General features: G+C 41.6%; 1 protein-coding gene across 5 annotated transcripts in view; it reads left to right on the forward strand.

Annotated features, from left to right (window-relative positions):
* The window catches only part of LOC140189051 (clathrin coat assembly protein AP180-like), a 203,167-nt gene that overhangs the window by 50,587 nt on the left and 129,238 nt on the right, over window positions 1-23,342 (forward strand). For all 5 annotated transcript variants that reach the window (XM_072245761.1, XM_072245767.1, XM_072245780.1 and 2 more), the window contains 2 exons: window positions 5,354-5,429; window positions 17,213-17,315. In XM_072245761.1, the coding sequence (XP_072101862.1) occupies window positions 5,354-5,429; window positions 17,213-17,315 (179 nt within the window). The remainder of the gene's footprint in view (window positions 1-5,353; window positions 5,430-17,212; window positions 17,316-23,342) is intronic.

Consider the following 23,342-nt stretch of genomic DNA (forward strand, 5'->3'; position numbering starts at 1 on the left):
AAAAAAACACAACAGAATCCACAAAAAACCCATATATCAAAGACCATCAAACATGTGTGAAAAAAAGAGCAAATTATTCAAGCAATTAAAAAGTAAACAAGTACTATAGAGACCAAAAATCGCAAAGTCGCTGAAAGTGAGTCCACAGCCATGGAGCCAGTTTAGCGCCGAGGCAAGTGCAGCTGGTTCAGGAGCCTGAATGGCCACAGGCCACAGCTGCAGAATCAGTTGAGCTCTGAGGCGAGTGAAACTGATCCAGAAGTCCAACGTGGCAGGGCAACAACTGCTCTAGAACCTGATGGAGTGCCCCCAAGACTCCTGCATCACCAGCTCGATGGTAGCAGCGAGAAGACGCAGATGGGTCCATAATGCCATAGGAACCAGGAGCAGGATTAGACCATTTGGCCTGTCAACTCAAATGCAAGCAGGCAGAATAGCCTCAGGTGGGCGATCCTGGCTGTCATGAAGTAGTGAACTGAACACTGGTTCCTATTGGAAACAATATTCAGAGATTATGGGTGGGAAGGGTGACAAATGAAGAAGCAATCGTTCTTCATTGCTGGGTCTAAATTATAAAACTTCCTCTCTAGCAGCATTGTACCTCCACAAGAAGGACTGCAACTGTTCAAGAAAGTGGCTCACCATTGTTTTCTTGAGAACAGTTGGTAATAGGAAATAAATAATGGCTTTGTTGTTGATCCCGATGGCTCAGAGCAGCAATGAGAGAGGACGTCTTAGAAGGTCCTATGAATTGGACCATTTGGGTGGTGCTCAGAAACAAAGTGAGCAGCCTCTTTGCTCGTATACTACAGATCTCCTTAAAGGCAGCAGTGTATAGAGGAGCAGATATGATCTGAATCAGCATCAGATTTAATATCACTGACCTATCTCATGAAATATGTTGTTTTGCAGCAGCAGTACAGTGAAGTCAAATTTACTGTCATTTAATTATATACATGTATATAGCATATATAACCATATAATGTATATGGAAATGAGACAGGGTTTCTCCAAACCAGGGTGTAAAGCACAGTAGTACACATAACACACATAACACATGATAACTTATGAAGGTACTGTAAAGATAAAATCTACAGATGAATCATGCATAAATAACAAACTGAAGTGCATTAATATTAAATATTATAAGGTGCAGAACAGATTAACCAGTGACACTTCGAATACGATGTGACCAGGAGTTCAGGAGTCTAATAGCCCGAGGGAAGAAACTGTTTCCCATCTTGACTATTCTTGTTTTTATGCATCGAAGTCTTCTGCCTGGTGGTAGAAGGTCAGAGGGTGCTGGATGGATGGGTGTGATCCTTAATAATACTAAGGGCCCTGCTTACGCAGAGCTCCTGATAAATCTCCCCGATGGATGGTAAGGAGACCCCTATGATCCTTTCAGTTGTTCTTACGGTCCTTTGTAGGGAGTTCTGATCCGATGCTTGGCTGCTGGCTGCTCCAAAACCAGATGGAGATGCAACTTGTCAGGACGCTGTCAGTGATGCTCCTGTAAGTTGCAATTAAGACATGGGGGAGGGGGGAGCCTTGTTTACCTCAATCTTCTCAAGAAATGGAGGTGCTGCTGTGCCGCCTTGTTCAGGGGAGGTGATAGTAAGGGACCAGGTGAGGTCATCCCAGGAACTTGCTGCACTTAACTGCCTCTAGGGAAGAACCATGAATTTGAAGAGGGGTTGGTTTGTCTGCAACTTCCTGAAGTCCATAATGATTTCTTTTGTCTTCTCCACATTCAGGCTTGTGTTGTCCTTCTCCCACCAAACCACTAGCTGCTCCACTTCCTCTCCATAGTCCGTCTCGTCATTGTTCTTGCTAAGGCCAACCACTGTGTGTAATCTCCAAACCGGATGATACAGTTTGAGCTGGATTCTGCAACACAGTCGTGTCAGCAGTGTGAACAGCAGTGGGCTGAACAGACAGCCCTGGGGAGCGCCAGTGCTCAGCATAATGGGATAGAGACATTGCTGCCCACATGGACTGACTGGCCTTACTGTTAAGAAGCCCAATATCCAGTTTCAGAAGATGGTGTCAAGATCCAGCGAGGACAGTTTCCTCACCAGTTTCTGGGGTATGATGGTGTTAAATGTCGAACTGAAGTTCATAAACAGCAGTCTAACACATGAGACCCCATTTTCCAGGTGGGACAGGACTGAGTGGAGGACAGAGGCTATTGCATCGCCAGTGAATTGATTTGAGTGATAAATGAACTGGAAAGGGTCCAGTGTACCTGAGAGAAAGGCTTTAATATGTTCCATGACTAGACATTCAGAACATTTCATAATAGCTGATGTTAATGCCACTGGATGATAGTCATTTAGGCAGGTTACTGTCACCTTCTTTGTTACTGGAGTGATGATTGCCGCCTTGAAAACCAAGGGGACAATGGACGGTTCCAGAGAGGTGTTGAATATATCCATCAGTACCTTTGTTAGCTGGGCTGTGTAGTCTTTCAGAACCCAACCTGACAGCTTTGCATGGGTTGACTCTGGCCAGGGTCTTCCTCATTTCAGCTTCAGCCAGATGGAGTGTCTGCTCCCCTGGGGGGGGGGCCGGGGGGCCTTACTCGCCAGCAATTTGTTCTGTGCATCAAACTGTCTGTAGAAGACATTCAGCCTCTCAGGGAGTGAAGCATCCTGGTCACTGACATGCAGGGTAGATTTGTAGTCTGTAATCCTCTGTATTTCCTGCCACATGTGCCTCGTGTCCCTGGTATTGCAGAAGTGGCTGTAAATTCTCTGAGAATATTCCTGTTTTGTCTCTCTGATGGATTGCACAGTTCTTGCTTTCCTGAGAGCTGTTGGAACCCCCGATCTAAAGGCGGTATTACAGTCCCTCAGCAACGCATGGACCTCTGTAGTAAAAAGTGGTTAGGTAATGTTCATGGAATCATTGTCCGTTCAGAAATCTGATGGCAGAGAGGAAGAACCTGTTCCTGAAAAGTTGAGTGTGTGTCTTCAGGCTCCTGTACCACCTGCTTAATGCCAGTAATAAATAGAGGACATGTCCTGAGTGATGGGGGTCCTTAATGATTAGTGTAGCCTTTTTGAGGCATCACCTTTGGTAGATGTCCTCAATGTTCAGTAGGCTAGTGTTGATGATGGAGCGGACTGAGTTACTAACTTTCTGCAGCTGTTTCCGATCCTTTGCAGTGGCCCCTCTATACCAGATGGTGATGCGACTAGTTAGAATGCTATAAGAGTAAAATAACTATATTTGTATGGAATTTCAACTTCCCCAGAAATAAGTGGGATCATCTTACATCATTTTGTACTCCTTTACACTTGTGCACTGAAGAATGACAATAATCAGCCTTGAATCTTGAATGTTGGTGTTCAAGATTCAGAGAGAATGGAATAAGCAGATGGCTGTTTATTCCCCTCCATAGATGCTGCCTGACCTGCTGAGTTTGTGCAGCGTTTTGTGTATTTTGCTCTGGATTTCCAGCATCTGCACAATTGTTTTTGAGAGAATAGAATATTCAACGTGCATCAAGGAGTACCTTTTGAGTCAGTATGTAGATAGACCTGTAGGATCTTGGGGAATGTAGCTAGGCAAGTAGCTGAAATGTCAGTAGGAGAGCTTTTTGGTGATACCGTCCATAATTCTCAGGTAGTTATGGAAAGAGATGAGTAGTCTAGAAGTTAAGGTCTTGAATTTTGGGAATAGGAGGATGGTATTGATTAGTTGGCAAGATACTCAAAGCAGGTGGAAATTTGTCCTGATCAGAGCAATGTGATGCACTTCGGGGCGGCGAGATTGTGTAATGGTTAGCAGAACTCTTTACAGGTGATCTGTGTTCAATTCCTGACACGGCCTTTAGGGAGTTTGTATGTTCTCCCCATGACCACATGGGTTTCCTCCGGGTCCTCCGGTTTCCTCCCACAGTCTAAAGATGTACTGGTTGGTAAATTAATTGGTCAATGTAAATTGTCCTGTGATTAGACTAGGATTGCTGGGTGATATGACTCGAAGGGCTGGAAGGGCCTATTCCATGCTAAATCTAAATAAGTAAGTAAAATGTAACATGTTACTATGACATACAGGGTCCAAGAGTGTATGGAGGAATAAAGGCACTTTTGTGCATGAGTCAAAGTTCCCTGAAGGTGGCGGTGCAAGAAGATAAAGTGTTAAAGAAGGCATCTAACATATTTGCCTTCATTGGACAAAATGCAGAATGTAAGAGCATGGTGGTTGTTACATCTGATGTACCCTGTGCCATTCTGGTCACCACACTATAGAATGGGCGTTATTGCACAGGAGGGTGCATTGAAGATTCCATTATGAGGAAAATCTACGAAAGATAACTTTAAGAGCCCAATTTATGAAGAACTTTGATATTATTAATAGTGGGAAACCTCTCCTCAGTGGTGTCTGGATGGCATAATTTTAGGATGAAGAGCTAAGGAATTTAGAGGGTGTATTGTTATGGTTTATTATTATGGGCATGGTGAGCTGAAGGATTGTTTCTGTGCTGTGTGACTCTACTTATGAGTCTCACTCAATGTAAGTGCAGACCCTCAAGCTTGCTCTTCCTTCTGTGTATGTGCTCGACTGCTTCACCTCGTGCCTTTCTCCTCACTGGCTGCTGCCACACCAGGTCAGCTGGGAGCTATTGCTGAAAGAAACTCTGAAAAAGCTTTCCAACCTGCCGATAATGTTTCTCTCTCTAGGTCTTCAGGAAAAGAAAAGAGCATTTTCATAATTATGGGCTAATTATCAAGGTTAAATTCTTGAAATTATTTGGTGGTCATGAAGTGATTTAAGAACTTTAAGCTAATTCCTGGGTCACAGCCAAGAATGCAACTCCAGTAATTGTAGGAGTAGTCCATAAATGTGCTTTGCAGCATTGACTGGGAAAGTCACCTTTGAATCTCAATAGAGAATTAAAATGAAATAAAGCATCCTGTTATGGAAGGTATGAAAATAGCTTAGAAAGATGATTAAAATACTGAAGCCTTAAGACTTAGGAACAGAATTAGGCCATTCAGCCCATCAAGTTTTCTCTGCCATTCGATCATGGCTGATTTATTTTCCCTTTCAACCCTATTCTTGTGCCTTCTCCCTGTAACCCTTGATATTCTTACTAATTATGAATTTATTAATTTCTGTTTTAAATATTCCCAATGTCTTGGCCTCTACAGCTAAGAAACAATAAAGTCAATAATGCAGACACTTTGGAACACTCAATATAAATAGTAAATAGTATCATTCTGAATTTTAAAAATGAATATGAAGAAATTAGAAGATGCATTGCATCAACTATCTGGAATCACATTGGGTTCTTACTCAATATGTATACACATATAATTATATACAATATTATATCTTGCAGAGATTTATTCAGTATCTGGCATCTAGAAATACTTTGTTCAACCTCAGCAATTTTTTGGACAAAAGTGGGACTCATGGTAAGATGATCACTTTTATATTTGAACAGGAATTGCTGTTTAGTGTTTACTGTTTACACATTCAGTGGCCACTTTATTAGGTACGGGAGGAAACCTGGTGTAGTCGTCTGCCATTGTAGCCCATGGTTCGATGTGTGTGTATTCAGAGATGCTGTTCTGTACACAACTATTGTAATGGTTATTTGAGTTTACAGTTGCCTTCCTGTCAATTTGAACCTCTCATTATCGAGACACTTTCGCTTATAGAGCTGCCTCTCATTGGATGTTTGTCTTGTTTTACACACCATTCTCTGTAAAGACTAGAGACTGTTGTGCATGAAAATCCAAGGAGATCAGCAGTTTCTGAGATACTCAAACTACCTCGTCTGGCAGCAATAATCATTCCATGGTCAAAGTCACTTTGATCATATTTCCTACCCATTCTGATGTTTACTTTGAACAACTGAACCTCTTGACCATGGCTGCATCCCTTTATGCTTTGAAATTTTGCCACATGATTGGCTGATTAGATCTTTGCATTAACAAGCAGGGGTACCTAATTAAATGGCCACTGAGTATATATTGGAAGTATTGAGAAATTAGTTTAGTTTTCTCTCCATGTTGATATTATGAATGGATGACTTTCATGTGTACAGATTTGAATTTCTTTGGTCAATTGTATTTACCACCAGACTCAAAAAGTTAATTTCCCAAGCAGTAAGACTGATCAACAACTCCACCCACCAACTCCACCATTACTTTATTCTTTCCCGTCAGTCACCTTATGTACAGCCTAATGTCACCTTATGGACATTCAGTCAATCTATGTATAAAAACTATCTTATGAATTTATATTTATTGTGCTTTTATTATTATTGTGTTCTTTATCTTTTGTGATTTTTTTTTGTACTGCATCAGATCTGGAGTGATTATGATTTTGTTCTTTACACTCGTATACTGGAAATGACATTTAAAAAGTCTTGAAATCTTGATATTGAATTTACACTGATGTGATACCTGATAAAATACATAAGGATTCTGAAGACTTTGATCTCTTTCCATGAATAAAGTAAAAAGAATATTGTACTCCTATATTAAATTAATTACAAATAATATTAGCTACATGCCTCCTAGCACGTGGCCAAGTGGTTAAGGCATTCGTGTAGTGATCTGAAGGCCGCTAGTTCGACCCTCAACTGTGGCAGCGTGCTTGTGTCCTTGAGCAAGGCACTTAACCACACATTGCCCTAGTGTCTGTGCGAGGAGTGGCGCCCCACACAGGCCTCCAATCTGAGCCTTGTAAGGTATGAAAATACCGGACACAGGCCTCTGAAGGTCTGAGTTGACGTTCCCTCCCCTCCCTCCTAGCAATTCAGTCTGTGACATGGTGCCCAAAGCGCACTGACCTCAGCACTGGAAGGCACTACTAATGCTTTCAGCAAAATCCTAAAATCCCCTCATTCAATTGGCTGCATAAGTGAAGATGAATATCAGAGTAGAATATGGAGACATACAGTACTTTGATTTACTTTGAACTTTGAGCCAACTTTAGGATCCTCTCTATTGCCAACAGCTCCAGCCGTAAGGCTCTCAGCTTGAGACCAAACTCCTAAAGTATGCTATAATTAGGAGATAGGATATGCTTAAAAAAATATCCTGGAAGACACTAGGCATTGTGAATGTATTCAGAAGCACATGAAGTTCAAGCAAGTGTAACAGCAGGATCACTGAATTTTCCAAATAAATTACCTACGTCCTGCCATGGACCTACTAATCCACCTGTGAATGAGTTTTCTGGACCTTACAACCATCTCTTAACCCAGAGCATTGGAATGATAACAAGGTTGCCTTGAGCTTGACAAGTCCCATTTCCCTGCTGTTCCTCATAACCTTGTTAATTATTCTCTCAAATGCCCATCGAGTTTTTCTGTAAGTACTGATTCTATTTCCAGTACCCTTGCAGGTAGTTCACGTTCACATTTAATTGTCATTCAGCCATACACATGTAAACCACTATACGAACAGCGTTCCACTGGAGCCAAGGTACAAGACACGGTACATACAGTCACCCACAACACATAGCACATATAGTTATGATTGCACTTTCGGTAACAAAAAAAATAATAGCACAAGATCCTGAGTGGCATGGCCTGAAGGTTGTGCATGGTGCATGGGATGTTCAGTGAGTTCTGAAATCTTATTGTTGAGGTAGTTCTTATCCACATTCCTCCCGTATCTTTTAACCCCAAGTCCTTGATCCTTGAACAATTTGCTCATGGGAGCAGAATCCATCTAATTCTTGTAACTAAACCTTGTACATAGATATTAAATCTGCCAACTTCTACTGTGGGATGCCATGATAGCGTCGGGTTAATGTGATGCTGCTACAGTTTGGGTATGCGAGTTTGGAGTTCAGTCCTGGCATCCTCTGTAAGCAGTTTGTAAGTCCTCCCCATGGAATGTGTGGGTTTTCTCTGGATGCTCCAGTTTCTTCCCACAGTCCAAAGACGTATCGGTTAGTAGGTTAACTGGTCATTGTAAATTGTTCCATGGTTAGGCTAGGGTTAAATCGGGAGTTGCTGGGTGGTGCAGTTCATTGGGCTGGAGGGGTCTGTTCCACGATGTATCTCTAAATAAATAAAATTTTTTTAAAAATCCCAGCTTCAGTTGTAACCTTGCACCTAAAGTCTCTCAATCTTGGAACAATTATACTAAATCATTTCAGACATACACATCCTAAAATGTAGTAGCCCAGCAAATATTATCTGCATTTCAGAATCAGTTTTAATATTACTGGCATATCATGTGAACTTTGTTGTTTTATATTTCAAAGATTTGTATAGTTTTGAAATTGAATAAGTAGTGCAAAAAGAGAGAAAAAAAAGAGGTGTACATGGATTCATTGACCGCTCATAAATCTGATGGCGGAGGGGAAGAAGCTATAACTGAAACATTGTGTGTGTCTTCCTGTATCTCTTCCTTGATGGTAGCAATAAGGAGATGGCATATCCTGGGTGATGGGGTTCCTTAATGATGGGTGCTGCCTTTTTGTGGCATGGCCTTTTGAAGATGTCCTCGACATTTGTATTTCTGCTAGTATTAATTGGTTGCTGCTAATGTCATATTCAGAAGTTAATTTAGCCATTTTTATTTTGCATGATTGGCTTCACATTGTTTGGTTTCATTGACTTTTATTCAACCTTCAGTGCCTGGGATTTGTACAAATTAAGGGTTAGTGTATTGAATATTGAATGTCATTTTCATCTAACATTCCTTTGCTGAACTGAGATTACAGAGAACTGATTAATACCATGCAGGTAGAGAGTATAAAGTTTTTTTTGTTACCTTGTGCTCCTCAGCTGTTTTCCTTTATAGGGGGTGATGAAGGCTGTGTAGCATGTCCAGTGGCCTGTCCTGGGTTGGAGGCCTGTCTGTGTGAGAGGGTGGCAGAGAAGCTTGTTTTGCTGTTGTTTTTGTTCTGAGTTTTGATTTGTGGTTCTTGTTGCTGCTTATGTTGTTCTGCTGAGCATCATGGGCATGCTATGTTGGCACTGGAAAGTGCGACAACACTTTTTGGCTGCCCTCAGCACATACGGTACTTAGGTGTGTTGGTTGTTGACGCAAACAACACATTTTACTATATGTTTCGATACACTTGTATTGGTAGGTTGGGGAACAGTTCAGTGATGGGGCAAGATAAGTTGAATGAAGTTATCCACTCTGGTTCAAGAGCTTGTTGGTCGAGGGGTAATAATTGATCCTAAACCTGGTGGTGTGGGTCCTGAGGCTCCTGTACCACCTTCCTGATGGCAGCAGTGAGAAGAAAACATTACCTGGACGGTGGGGTTCTTGATAATGATGCTGCTTTCCTGTGACAGTGCTCTAGATGTGCTCAGTGATGGGGAGGGGTTTACCTGTGATGGACTTGGCTGTATCCACTGCAATTCAAGGGCATTGGTGTTTCCATACCAGGTAATGATACAACCAGTCAATATATTCTCAAACCACACATCTGTAGAAGTTTGTCAAACTTTTATGTGTCATGCTGAATCTTAACAATCCTCTAAGAAAGTAGAGGCGTTGCCTTGCTTTTTTTTTTAGGGGTGTAACTGCACCTACATGCTGGGCCCAGGGCAGATACTCTGAAATAATAACACCAAGGAATTTTAGCTTGCTGATCATCTCTTCCTCTAATTTCCCTGATGAGGATTGGGTCATGGACCTCCGATTTCCTCCAGAACTCAGTAATCAGCTCCTTGGTCTTGCTGATACTGAAAGAGAGATTGTTGTTGTGGCACCTATCAATCATATTTTCATTCTCCCTCGTACATGCTGATTTATCACCATCTTTGATTTGGCCAACAACAGTGATGTCATCAGCAAACCTAACTATGGCATAGGAACTGTGTTTAACCACACAGTCATAAGTGTAAAGCCAGTACAGTAGAGGGCTAGGTGCACAGCCTTGTGGTGTACCTGTGCTGATGGGGATTGTGGAGGAGGTGTTTTTGCATTCCGAACTGACTGAGGTCTGCAAGTAAGGAAATCGAGGATCTAATTGCACAAGGAAGTATTGGGGCCAAGGTCTTGAAGCTTATTGATTAGTTTTGAGGGGATGATAGTATTGAACACCAAGCTGCAGTCCATATAGAGTACCCTGATGGATGCATCTGTGTTCGGATGTTCCAAGGTTGAGTGAAGAGCCAATGAAATGGCACCTGCTGTGGACCTGTTGTGCCGATAGGCAAATAGGAGTGGATCCAAGTCGTTTCTTAGGCAGGAATTGATATGTTTCATCACCAACTTCTCAAAACACTTCATCACTATGGATGTAAGTTAAGAGAGCGGAGAGCAAGAATTTTGAGCTCTTAAGTTGGCTGTGTGTCATGATCTTTGGGATAACATATCTCGGTGTGCAGTGTGTTCTCATTCCTGCTTTAGTGGTAGCGTTCATTGCAACAAATGCAATGCAGGACCTGGAGAGCACTTGTTGCACTTTAGAAGAAGCAATTGCCCCTTGACTTTCCATTCCCCTCATTACATCTCATACAGACACTTAACTTCTATCTGTTTTAATGACCTGTGGGATTTAACTTGTCCTCATTTTCTCAAGCTTAAGTAATCAAAAACCAAGTTTGGCAGCATGATTTCCATTATTTTGTATTACGTCAGGTCTTTGTGTGGATTGAACATTTGAATGATTAACCATTTTGTTGATGGATAGCATTTATCAATAAGTACTCAAGGTTTGTGCACAAAATCAACGAATTGTTACAGGATAAAGGCATTGTTACTCAGCATAGATACTGAATATTTGCTACATTACTCATATAAACACTAGACCACTTTTCATTCCTCATTACATCTCAGATAAGCACTCAACCTTTATCGGTTTTAAAAATATGTGGGTTTTAACGTGCCCCCATTATCTCAAGCTTGAGTAATCAAAAAACTATTAACAGTCAATGCTGGAAACCTGGAATGAAAACAAATTGCTGAAATAGCAGATCAGATGGCATTGGTGGAGAGAGTGAAAGCTAGTTTTTTCTGTAGAAAGTTTATCAAATAACCTTTAGACGTGTAAAAAGTTGTTTCCAAAAATTCTGTACTTTTTCATTAAGGCATTTTTGGCTAGTCTCAGGACATTTGGAGTTATGATTCAAACCTTGATAAATACCAGTATCAAATGCTCTTAGCCGTTATTTTCTCTGGAAATTGACCCAACAGTGCTGAATTGACCAGCTGGACATGGTGTATATCAGGTATTTTGTGAGTTCTGTTGAGCGGAGGTGTCCATACTATCAGTGAGAATTTGTAACTGAATGATGCTGAATCTGTTTCATTAAATCTGTCTTGCTCATTATGGAAGTGATGATGTGCACTGCTGATGGATTTAAAAAGTAGCTGCACTCAGCTCGGCCCCAGTGCTTTGCCCAAGGTACTGTGTGCATAATGTGAATTTAGTCAAATTTGCTCAGTTCATCCATATTTAGTTGCTCAGTTCATCCATATTTAGTACCAAGTTAAAGTTTATTTGCCCTGCATGGTTAATTTTTAGCACAGTGGGGAAAAGCAATAAAGAAATGACTTGAATGCACAAGCTATAATGGGGAGCTTGCAGCATTGAATTTTCAAAGATTCATTTGTTATTAAAGTATACAACTGTGAAATTCTTCTTCTCCAGATAGCCATGAAACCAAGAAAGAAAAGAATGGCAGTACGATTATCAACCCCCAAATCCCCCTCCCTGCACAAAAAAACACATGAAAATGGAACAGGCTCATTGACCCCCCCTCCCATCCCCCTCCCCCCGCACACAAGAAAAATTAGAAAAATTGGGCAAGAAGCACAGAATATAAAAAAATTATAAGACTGAAAGAAGTCCAAGTTCATATTCTATCAATATCCAAAACACAGAAAACTTGGGTAACATCTCGAGGCACAGTGGCAGTTTCTCCCCATTCCAGCAGCAGAGTGATCCCACCAGTGATCAAAAGGCAGTCTCCTTTCTCTGGCGGCAGAGCAATCTCACCAACGATCAAAAGGCAGGCAGCCGGCGCTCACCCTCCACATTTGCCTCAATGTTTCAATCTCCCTTGCCGCTTTAATTGCTGAACAATGGAAGTTTTAATTGGTGAAATGAAGTCGAACATCGGTTCGCAGTCTCTTTGCTACAAGGTTTGTTCAAGCTCCCTCTGTCTCCCCGAATCCTCTTGGAGACTGCAGAGTGCTGAAACGCCCAAACGATCTCCAAATTGCATCTCGCAGGCTCCACCAGTTCCAGAATCAAAATCAAGATCAGATGAAAACCAAATGTAAAAGACATAAAAGAAGTGAAATAAACTGTTTCATGGTCAATCTGGAAGAGTTGACTATCGGAGTATTGTACGCAGGCACCATCTTGACTGGAATTTTATTTTCATTGTAGTGAACTTAGAATAATTTGAACGTCATAAGGTGAAGGAAATTCCATATAAAGCAATTGTTGGGATTTACTGTAGAGGGAAAGGACTTTTTAAAAAAATTAACCAACTGGAAGAAAGTTACGTTGGGGATTTGATCCCCACATCTCCATAACCATCACAAATTCGCAATGGAATTGATCTCTCAGGAAACTTTTAAGATCTGTCCATATACTTTAAAGTTTGAAATGCAATGTATTTGATCTTTTTTACTTTTCCATGTGAGTTGGTAAATGTTAAGGTAGAATTTGTTCAGAGACATTAACTGAAAATGCAGTGATTATGGTTAATTGGGAGACATTGGACCCAAGTACATGTTGGCCCACTTAAATGGCTGCCTCAATTAGCCGAAGTTTCATGGAAATAGTTTAGATAACAAAGTATAAAAAAAGACAAACTGCCATTTAACTGAGTAACAAATTATGTATTTAAATGAAATACGGAAGGAATTAGAACTCTAATAATACTACTACAGTACTATAAAACTGTATTCGTTCCTAATAATTATTGCTGTCGGAATTCATTCAGTGTTCTTTTGACTGTAAATGAACAAAATCTACGTAGACATCTAGTGCAGATAGTGGACTGCTTTTAAACAGTGTTTTAGATGATTGCATCCTCCAAATCTTCATTTTGATTGTAGCATTTCAAGATGATTGTTGGTAGCTTCAAATTCTTCATTGTCCCTAACTTGCTGAAGAAGTGAAATAGTTTCTTTTCCACTCCTGGCTGTTTCTGGCATCTCCAAGCCTGAATGCTTGAAACTGCAGTGAATGAAACGGTTCTGAATTGCCTTACTGCTTATTTCTTGCCAACTATTAGTGACAAGAATCACTGCTTTTTGAAGACAAACACATGCAATTGATGCTATTTAAAAAGTGCTTTCAGCACAGTGCCTTATCTATCAATCACAGAAGTACACACGACTGATGCTAGTTAGAAACTATTTGGCAACAGTCTCTTGTCCCAGTTAAGCAGTATAGAGTTCCAAATAAATGAAGGGAGTCCTGGCTATTTTCTCAATTAATTTTTGTTCTTTAAGAGTTGTCACAAATAGGCAGCTGCCCTGGTTAACTGGAATCCACTCTGTGTGGAGGCGATGATGATGTTAGTAGTTACGTGCGGGTGTTAGAAATATCAGGACATCATTCCTTGGGGCAGAATGTAAATATGATATTAGCCATTGATTGTAGAATTTCTAATGTACAGCTGATTATATGGGGTAGTAACACACAAGCATAGTAAGGTAGCTGTTAGCGCATTGCTTTACAGCATCAGTAATAACCGAATGGGCTTCAATTCTCGCCACTGTCTTTCAGAAGTTTGTACAATTTCCCCATGACTGGGTGCTTTGGTTTCCTCTCACATTCCAAAGATGTATGTAAACACAAAACAATCTGCAGATGCTGGGGTCAAAGCAACACTCACAACATGCTGTAGGAGCTCAGCAGGTCGGGCAGCATCCGTGGAAACGAACAGTCAACGTTTCGGGCCGGAACCCTTCATCAGGACTGTTCATTTCCTCACCATGTCCAGCACACTCTGGGAGAGGCCCAAAGTTCAGCACCTTACCACGTCTTCAGCAGAAAGCAAAATGGTCTCCCCACTATCTCGTGCGTGCGTAATGACATCACCGTCTCCCTTAAAGGCATAGACAACTATTCTAGCATTACCCGGATGGATGTCTAAGTACACTTTTAACGGTACTGAATAAGATCCAATGGTCACCCAGCCTTCTCCTTCCCACCCTCCCCCCACCTTCTTTATAGGGCCTCTGCCCCTTCCCTCTTCAGTCCTGATGAAGGGTTCTGGCCCGAAACGTTGACTGATTGTTTCCACGGATGCTGCCCGACCTGCTGAGTTCCTCCAGCGTGTTGTGAGTGTTCCAAAGATGTATGTGTTGGGTTTAGCGAGTTGAGAGCATGCTATGATGGTGCCAGAGGCATGTCAGCACTTATGGGCCACCCCCAGCACATCCTCAGACTGCGTCGATTGTTGATGCCAAAGAACGACACAGTTTACTGTATGTTTTGATTTTCTGATATACGTGTGACAAATAATGCTAATTTAAAGCATGGCACCTTGGCTACACTTAGTTTCAAATTCTGTGTATACATGAAACTACAGAATAAATGGGGCAAGGTACATAATAAGTACCAGTGAACAGAGCAAACAACAGATTGCATAGCTGTTTGTTATTAATGTAAAGGAAAGCATGTCAGTATGCGAAATACGCTATTGCAATAAGATGTTTTCATTTGGTGTAATTTCCTTCATGAAAGATTTAAGGTAATGCAAGGTTTGGTGCTTACATAATGAAATAGAATCATAGAGTACTACAGCACAAAAATAGGTCCTTTGGCCCAACTAGTCCATGCCGGACCATTATTCTACCAAGTCCTATTGATCTACATCTGGACCACAGCCTTCCATACCCCTCCCATCCATGTACCTATACAAATTTCTCTAAAGTATTGAAGTTGAACCTGCATTCACCACTTCCACTGGCAGGTCATTCTACACTCTCACCATTTACTGAGTGAAGAAGTCCCCCTCATGTACCCCTTAAATATTTCACCTTAACCCTTGACCTCTAGTTCTAGTTGCAGCCGACCTCTGTGGAAAAAGCCTGCTTGCATTAACCCTATCTATACCCCTCATAATTTTGTATACCTCTATCAAAACTCCCCTCATTCTCCTGTACTCCAAGGAATAAAGTCATGAAATGAAATTGAATATATTACACCTGGTGCTATATATGGAATCTAATCTGATTTTGATGGAGTTTTAACTAATTCTTCATTCAAACAGAATTTTGACTCCATTTATAGATTACCATTCTGATCTTCCAGAGGACTGATTTTGTCCCATACAATCCTGATGCTCTTAACATATCTGTAGGATCCCTTAAGATTCTCTTTCACCTTGTCTGCTAAGGCAACCTCATGCCTTCTTTTAGCCCTCCTGATTTCTTTAAGTGTTTTCTTGCATTTCTTATACCGAATAAGTACCTCATTTGTTCCTTCTTGCCAATACCTGCTGAGCACCACCTTTTTTTTTGTCTTAACCAGGGCCGCTATATTTCTTGAAAACCCTTTATCTTTACCTTTTATTCTGACAGACACATACAAGCTTTTTACTCTTAAAATTTTACTTTTGAAGGCCTACCACTTACCAAGTACACCTTTGCCAGTAAAAGCCTTTCCCAATCCACACATACCAGATCATTTCTGATACATTAGGGTGTATTTACTTTGAAGCTAATGGCATTATGATCACAAGATGCGAAGTGTTCCCCTACACAATCTTCTGTCACCCTCCTGTCTTATTCCCAAATAGCAGATCAAGAATAGCACACTCTCCTATTTAGGCTTCTATGTACTAATTAAGGAAAGTTTCCTGAACACATTTGATAAACTCTATCCCATCTAGTCCTTTTACAGTATGGGAGTTCCAGTCAGTATGTGGGAAGTTAAAATTACCTACTATCATAACTTATGTTTCTTGCAACAGTCTGCGATTTTTCCACAAATTTGTTCCTCTAAATCCCAAGCACTGTTGGGTGGTTTATAATATAGCCCCATTAATGTGGTCATATCTTCTTATTCCTCAATTCCACCCATAAAGCCTCCCTAGACGAGTTCTCCAGTCTGTCCTGACTGAGCACGGCCGTGACGTTTTCCCTGACTAGTAAGGCCCACCCCTCCCCCTTTAATCCCTCCTGTTCTGTCACATCTAAAACAGAGCTGCCAGTCCCGCCCCTTCTGCGATCAAATTTCACTAATGGCTACGATATTATAATTCCATGTGTGGTTCCATGCCTTTCCTATAATACTAATTGCATTGAAATGTACACCGCTCAGGACATTAGTCGCACCGCACTCAACTTTTTGCTTCCTGACTTTGTGTGTCTCCACAACTCCACGATCTGTCTGATGCTGCAGTTCCCATCCCCCTGCAGCTTTGTTTTAACCCCCCCCCCCCCCCCCCCGGCCGTGCAACACTAGCAAACCTTCCCACTAGGACATTAGTTCCCCTCTAGTTAAAATGCAAACAATATCTTCTCTACAGGTCCCACCGCTGGAAGAGCCCAGTGATCCAGAAATCTAATGCCCTCCCTCCTGCACCAACTCCCTAGCCACATTTTAAACTGTATGATTTTGCCCGTTCTGGCCTCACTAGCACATGGTGTGGGTAGCAATTCTGAGATCACAGCCCTGGAGATCCTGTCCTTTAACTTAGCACCTAACTCCCTGAGCTCACTTTGCAGAACCTCGTCACTCTTCCTACCTATGTTATTGGACCCTATATGGACCACAACCTCTGGCTGCACACCCTCCCACTTAAGAATGTCGAGTACTCGATCCTGGCATCTGAGAGGCAACATGCCATCCAAAAATCTTGTTCTCATCCACAGAACATCCTTTTTATTCCCCTAACTAATGGATCCCCTTTCACCAGAGCTTGTCTGTTCTCTCCCCTTCCCTTCTGAGTCACAGAGTCGGACCGCTAGGTCATCCTAACTTCATTTGCACAATCCTGTGTTAAACTGTTCCTGAACATTGAAATCAAGTTGTTGCAAGAATAAAATGGAACACTTAAATCCTGATGAACAGTCTCAGCTGGAAACGTTGACTGTTTATTTATTTCCCTAGATGATGACTGACCTGTTGAGTTCCTCCAGCATTTTGTGTGTGTTGCTCTGGACTACCCTAAAGCATTGTTCTGTGGGATAAGCGGTCAGGTTCAGAAATAATCACAGTGCTTGTAATTATGAAGAAGTGGAAGGTTCTGAAATTTTGTATGTGCTATTCCAACAAATGTGCACTTTAATTCTTACAGGTTATGATATGTCTACGTTTATTAGGCGGTACAGCAGATACTTAAATGAGAAGGCATATTCCTATAGACAGATGGCGTTTGACTTTGCAAGAGTGAAAAAAGGGTAAGTTGGATTTCTTTTTGTATGGAAGTTGATTATAGGTAATGTATCGGACTAAAAATTATATCTCAATTAAATGTGCTTTAGTTATTTTCCTGGTGTTAGATTTTTGTGAACATTTTGCAGCAATTTGTTGAAGCATAGGGTGTATAATTGAATATCAAGCAGCTCTATCAATAAACATTTACAATTGCAATCACTCTTGGTTTATTTAATTTTATGCCACATATTACATTTTTAAAAAATGAAAGGTGAGCACAAAGTTGTCGTACAATGGATCTGAAAGAGACTTACTTCAGTGGATCTGAAGTATAAACAGGTTGTTGTTTTGTTTTGTGGTGGTGTTACTTTTAATGTTCTACTGAACGTGGTGGGCATGCTGTTGGCACCGCAATCCGTGTGCAACATCTGGGCTGCCCCCAGCACACCCTTAGGTTGTTAACACAACCGGCACATTTCAGTGTATGATTTGATATACATGAGATAAATGAATCTGAATTTGACTGTTACAGTTAAAGTTATGACCAACTTCCTGTTAAGAGGAGTTGGTCCTTACAGTGGAATCTTTGGCAGCCACGTAGAAGAGGAGATGCTGGTTTCCACTGCATCCAGCAGATGTTCTGACAGTGACCACTGAATTTGGATGGTCTGTCAATGCAAGGAGCAAATGCTGACAGCAGTAAAAAAATATATAGGTACTGGAAATTCAAAGCAAGCAAAATATTTAAATTGCCTGGAGGGAAAACAGTTCTACTTTCAATTCAGGAACCCTTCATCAAAACTGGAAAAGTGAGAAAATGAGCTTTTTAAGTTGTAGAGGGGGTTGCAGGGTGCAGAGAACAGGCACTGTCTTTGATAGGGTGGAGATCAAAGTTGTTAAAGTAAAAATAACTTCAAAAATTAGCATTTGAATATGTAATTGAAAAATGAAACAAATTGAAAAGGAGATTTTAAAATATTCACAGAGAAACGGAAATAAAAAGAGAGTTAGCTGTTAGGTATAATGCACTCATGAAAGATGACTGTTGTTCCTCAAGTTTCCCTTTGCCTAAGCGTGGCTGCCTCTTCCATTTTTCTTTTCTTTACATTGCGCATTTAGGATATTGGTGCAAAATGATAAAATATTGGGGCTGATCTTAAGAACAACAGTTTATAGGGCAACATACACAACTGGAGGAATTTAGCAGGTCAGGCAGTATCTAAGGAGGAAAATAATCTTTGGAGCCTCCAACCTAATTGCATAAACATTGATTTCTCTAACTTACAGTAATTAGTCCCCTTTGTTTCCATGCCCCTTTCTTTTTAAGTACCCATTCTGTTTACCCTCTCACCGCTTCTCCATCTTCATAACCTGCCCGTCACCTCCCTCTGGTTTGCCATCTCTTTCTCTTTATTCAATGGTTCACTGTTCTGTCTTATTAGATTCCTCCTTATACAGCACTTTACACTTCCACCTATCACCTCCCAGCTTCTTTCATTATTCCCCCCTCCCCCACCCACCCATCACTTTCTCCGTCACCTATTCTCACCTACCATCTGCCAGCTTGGACTACTTCACACCCCCTCTTCCCACCATCTTATTCTGGTGTCTGTCCCCTTCTGAAAAGTCCCGATGAAAAGACTTGGCACAAAACTTACTTTATTCCCCTCTACAGATGCTGCCTGACCTGCTCAGTTCCTCCAGTATTTTGTGTGTATTCTTCAAGATTTCCAGCATCTGCAGAATCTCTGGTGTCAGATTATAAGGTGCTTTGACTGATGTACTTGAAGTTATGAGGAAATGGGTTAAATGGGAGCACAGTATTTCCTTAATAACAAACATAGCAGATCTGGGCCATGTGAGACCTCAGACCTCTTGCTTCATATTTGCTAAAGCTATGAATTGTTCATCCCCACCCCTAACTCCATTAATTAAGTAGTGAATTGACCTTCAAATTATGAATTGATATAATGCCAGCCAAGATGGTGCCAGCGTTCATCGCGACACTCTGTGGGCTGCAGGAAATTGTACTTTAAATGTTTGAAATTCATTTGCCTATTATTTCCATACAGACAAGCTAATTTAATGGCACAGTGGCAAACCATATTTGACAATTATGCTTGTGGTAGCTCTTTCACATTGCAGCTTAATTTCTGGTTCCCTCTTGTTTTTAAGCCTTTCTAACCTGCTCTAGCTCTCCCTCCTTATAACCTTCCTATTCTTTTTTTTTTGTTTTTTTATTATTAATTTTTTATTGCAACACTGACAAATTACATTCAGTACAACCAATTGCCAATTACATTTTGACTGTTTAGCCCAGCCACCTCCAACCTTCATCACCATCCCCCCTCCATCCCTCTCTCCCCCCCATCCTTCTCTTCCCCCCATCCTTCTCTTCCCCCCCCAACCAACCAACTGAATAGTAGTGCATACACAGAGAGAGCATTCCTATTTTAACAAAAGATCTTTTAAGTTAGATATCAAATTTGTCCACATTAAGATTGTGTTTGGTAGTGCATCATTTGCTCTTGCTGATGAAAGTTCCAGGTAAGAAATGTCCAAAAAGCTCAGAAGCCAGTGAGTATTTGAAATATCATGGGGAGGTTTCCAACGCTGGACTACAATCTTCTTAGCTGGAGTCAGGCCTGAGCTTTGCGTGTTTTTTCCGTAAGGGAAAGGTGGGAGTCATCATTTGGAAGATGTACAGCGGGGTCCATTGATAATTGTACCCCCATTAGTTCTGTAAGAGTACTGATAACCTTCCCCCCCCCCCAACAAACCAAAAACCCCTGGACATTCCCATACAACATGTATAAAAGAGCCAACGGTTCTGTGGGGGCAAAATGAACAATATGGGTCAGGATCCAGTCCCATTTTATGTCTAATTCTTGGTGTTAAATGCTCTATGACAAAATTTCAAGTTAACTTTCCTATTCTAAAATTAACCATTTCCTTTTAATCAGGTGTTATAGATTTTTCTCCAAGATGATTTCTGAAAGCGTAATCAATATCTCAGCAACCTGCTGTAAATGTATTCCTCAATGTTTTATCTGTTGCTGTAATTCTATACACCCAGGTTAATAATATCTGACTAAATGAAGTAGAGTCAAAGTTGTATCACAGGAGGAGGCCCATTTGGCCCTTGTCTGATTGTATTTTTCAGTTCACCTTTCATCTTCATAATTTGAACGGATCTAAATTTTATGTCTTGATCCATGTCTTGTCATAGTTTCAAGCTTGTACCGTTCAATCAACAAGTACTACATCAAATTGGACAACTATAAGAGACAAAACATGAATGCAGGAGGTTCTGCAGATGCTGGAAATCCAGAGTAACACATACAAAATGATGGAGGATCTCAGCCATTCAAGCATCATCTATGGAGAGGAATAAAGAGTTGATGTTTCGGGTAGAGACCTTCATCAGTATATTTCCAGGACATCAGTGATGTCTTCCCTTCCTCCACTATTGATGCTACCCTCACCTGTATCTTCTCCACTTCCCGAACATCTACACTCACCCCATCTTCCTGCCACCTTAACAGTGATAGCGTTCCTTTCGTCTTTACCTACCACCCCATGAGCCTCTGCATCCAGATCAGATCAGAATCAGGTTTATTATCACTGGCATCTGTCATGAAATTTGTTAACTTAGCAGCAGCAATTCAATGCAATGCATAACATAGAAGGGGAAGGAAAAATAATAATAAATAAATAAATAAATTACAGTATATATATTGAATAAATTAAAAATAGTGCAAAGACAGGAATAATATAAGACAATGAGGTAGTGTTCGCGGGTTCAGTATCTATTTAGAAATTGGATGGCAGAGGGGAAGAAGCTGTTCTTGAATTGCTGAGTGTGTGCCTTCAGGCTTCTGTACCTCCTACCAGCTGGTAATAGTGAGAAAAGGGCATGCTCTGGGTGCTGGGGGTCCTTAATAATGGAAGCTGCCTTTCTGAGACACCGCTTATTGAAGATGTCCTGGGTACTTTGTAGGCTAGTACCCAAGATGGAGCCGACTAAATTTAAGACTCTCTGCAGCTTCTTTCGGTCCTGTGCAGTAGCCCCCCCATACCAGACAGTGATGCAGCCTGTCCGAATGCTCTCCACAGTACATCTATAGAAGTCTTTGAGTGTTTTTGTTGACGTACCAAATTTCTTCAAACTCCTAACGGAGTATAGTCGCTGTCTTGCAGCCATTATAGCTGCATCGATGTGTTGAGACCAGGTTAGGTCCTCGGAGATCTTGATACCCAGGAGCTTGAAACTGCTCACACTCTCCACTTCTGATTCCTCTACGAAGATTGGTATCTGTTCCTTCGTCTTACCCTTCCTGGTCCACAATCAGCTCTTTTGTCTTACGTTGAGTGCAAGGTTGTTGCTGTGACACCCCTCTACTAGTTGGCATATCTCGCTCCTGCACGCCGGCTCGTATCCATCTGAGATTCTACCAACAATGGTTGTATCATCAGTAAATTTATAGGTGGTATTAGAGCTATGCCTAGCCAAGCAGTCGTGAGCATAGAGAGAGTAGAGCAGTGGGCTAAACACACACCCCTGAGGTGCACCAATGTTGATAGTCAGCGGGGAAGAGATATTATCACCAATCCGCACAGATTGTGGTCTTGCGGTCAGGAAGTCGAGGATCCAATTGCAGAGGGAAGGTCAGAGGCTCAGGTTCTGGAACTTCTCAATCAGGATTACGGGAATGATGGTGTTAAATGCTGAGCTATAGACGATGAACAGCATCCTGACATAGGTGTTTGCGTTGTCCAGCTGGTCTAAAGCCGTGTGGAGAGCCATTGAGATTGCATCTGCCATTCACTTATTGTGGTGATAGGCAAATTGCAGTGGGTCCAGGTCTTTCATGAGGCAGGAGTTCAGTCTAGTCATGACCAACCTCTCAAAGCATCTTATCACGGTAGATGTGAGTGCTACTGGGCGATAGTCATTAAGGCAGCTCACATTATTCTGGCACTGGTATAATTGTTGCCTTTTTGAAGCAAGTGGGAACTTCCTCTTGTAGCAGTGAGAGGTTGAAAATGTCCTTGAATACTCCCGCCAGTTGGTTGGCACAAGTTTTCAGAGCCTTACCAGGTACTCCATCAGGACTTTCTGCCTTGCGAGGATTCACTTCCTTTAAAGGCAGCCTAACATCAGCCTCTGAGTCGGAGGTCACAGGGTCACCGGGTGCAGCAGGGATCTTCGCAACTGTGGCTATATTCTCCCTTTCAAAGTGGGCGTAGAAGGCATTGAGTTCATCTGGTAGTGAAACATCACTGCCATTCATGCTATTGGGTTTTGCTTTGTTGGAAGTAATGTCTTGCTAACCCTGCCAGAGTTGTCGTACATCTGATGTCACCTTCAACCTCATTGAAAATTGTCTGTTCACCCCTGAAGTAGTCCTCCGCATGTCCTACCTGGTTTTCTGTACAGGTCTGGGTCACCAGCCTTGAATACCACAGATCTAGCCTTCAGCAGACGACGTACCTCCTGGTTCTTCCATGGCTTTTGGTTTGGGAATGTACAGCAAGTCTTTGTAGGCACACACTCATCCACACAGGTTTTAATGAAGTTGGCCACAACTGCAGCATACTCATCCAGATTTGAAGATGAATCCCTGGATACAGTCCAGACCACCGATTCAAAGCAGTCCTGTAAGCGCACTTGTGCTCTCCTTGTCCATACCTCCTTGGTCCTCACTACTGGTGCTGCAGTCTTCAGTCTCTCCTTATGCTCAAGGAGTAGAAGTACAGCCAGGTGATCAGACTTCCCAAAGTGAGGGCATGGAATAGCACAGTAGGCATTCTTGCTGGTGGTGTAGCAATGGTCTGGTGTGCTGTTTCCTCTGGTATTGCAGGAGATCTGTTGATGGTAATTATTTAGCAATTTTTTTCAGACTGGCCTGGTTAAAATCCCCCAAAACGATGGTGAAGGCGTTAGGGTGCACTGTTTCGTGCATGTTGATCTCATTGCATAGATCATCTGAAGCCTGATTGACATTGGCCTGAGGTGGAATGTGTACCGCTACCAAAATGGTCACAGG

Source organism: Mobula birostris, chromosome 2, assembly GCF_030028105.1.
Source record: "Mobula birostris isolate sMobBir1 chromosome 2, sMobBir1.hap1, whole genome shotgun sequence".
Taxonomy (NCBI): Eukaryota; Metazoa; Chordata; class Chondrichthyes; order Myliobatiformes; family Myliobatidae; genus Mobula; species Mobula birostris.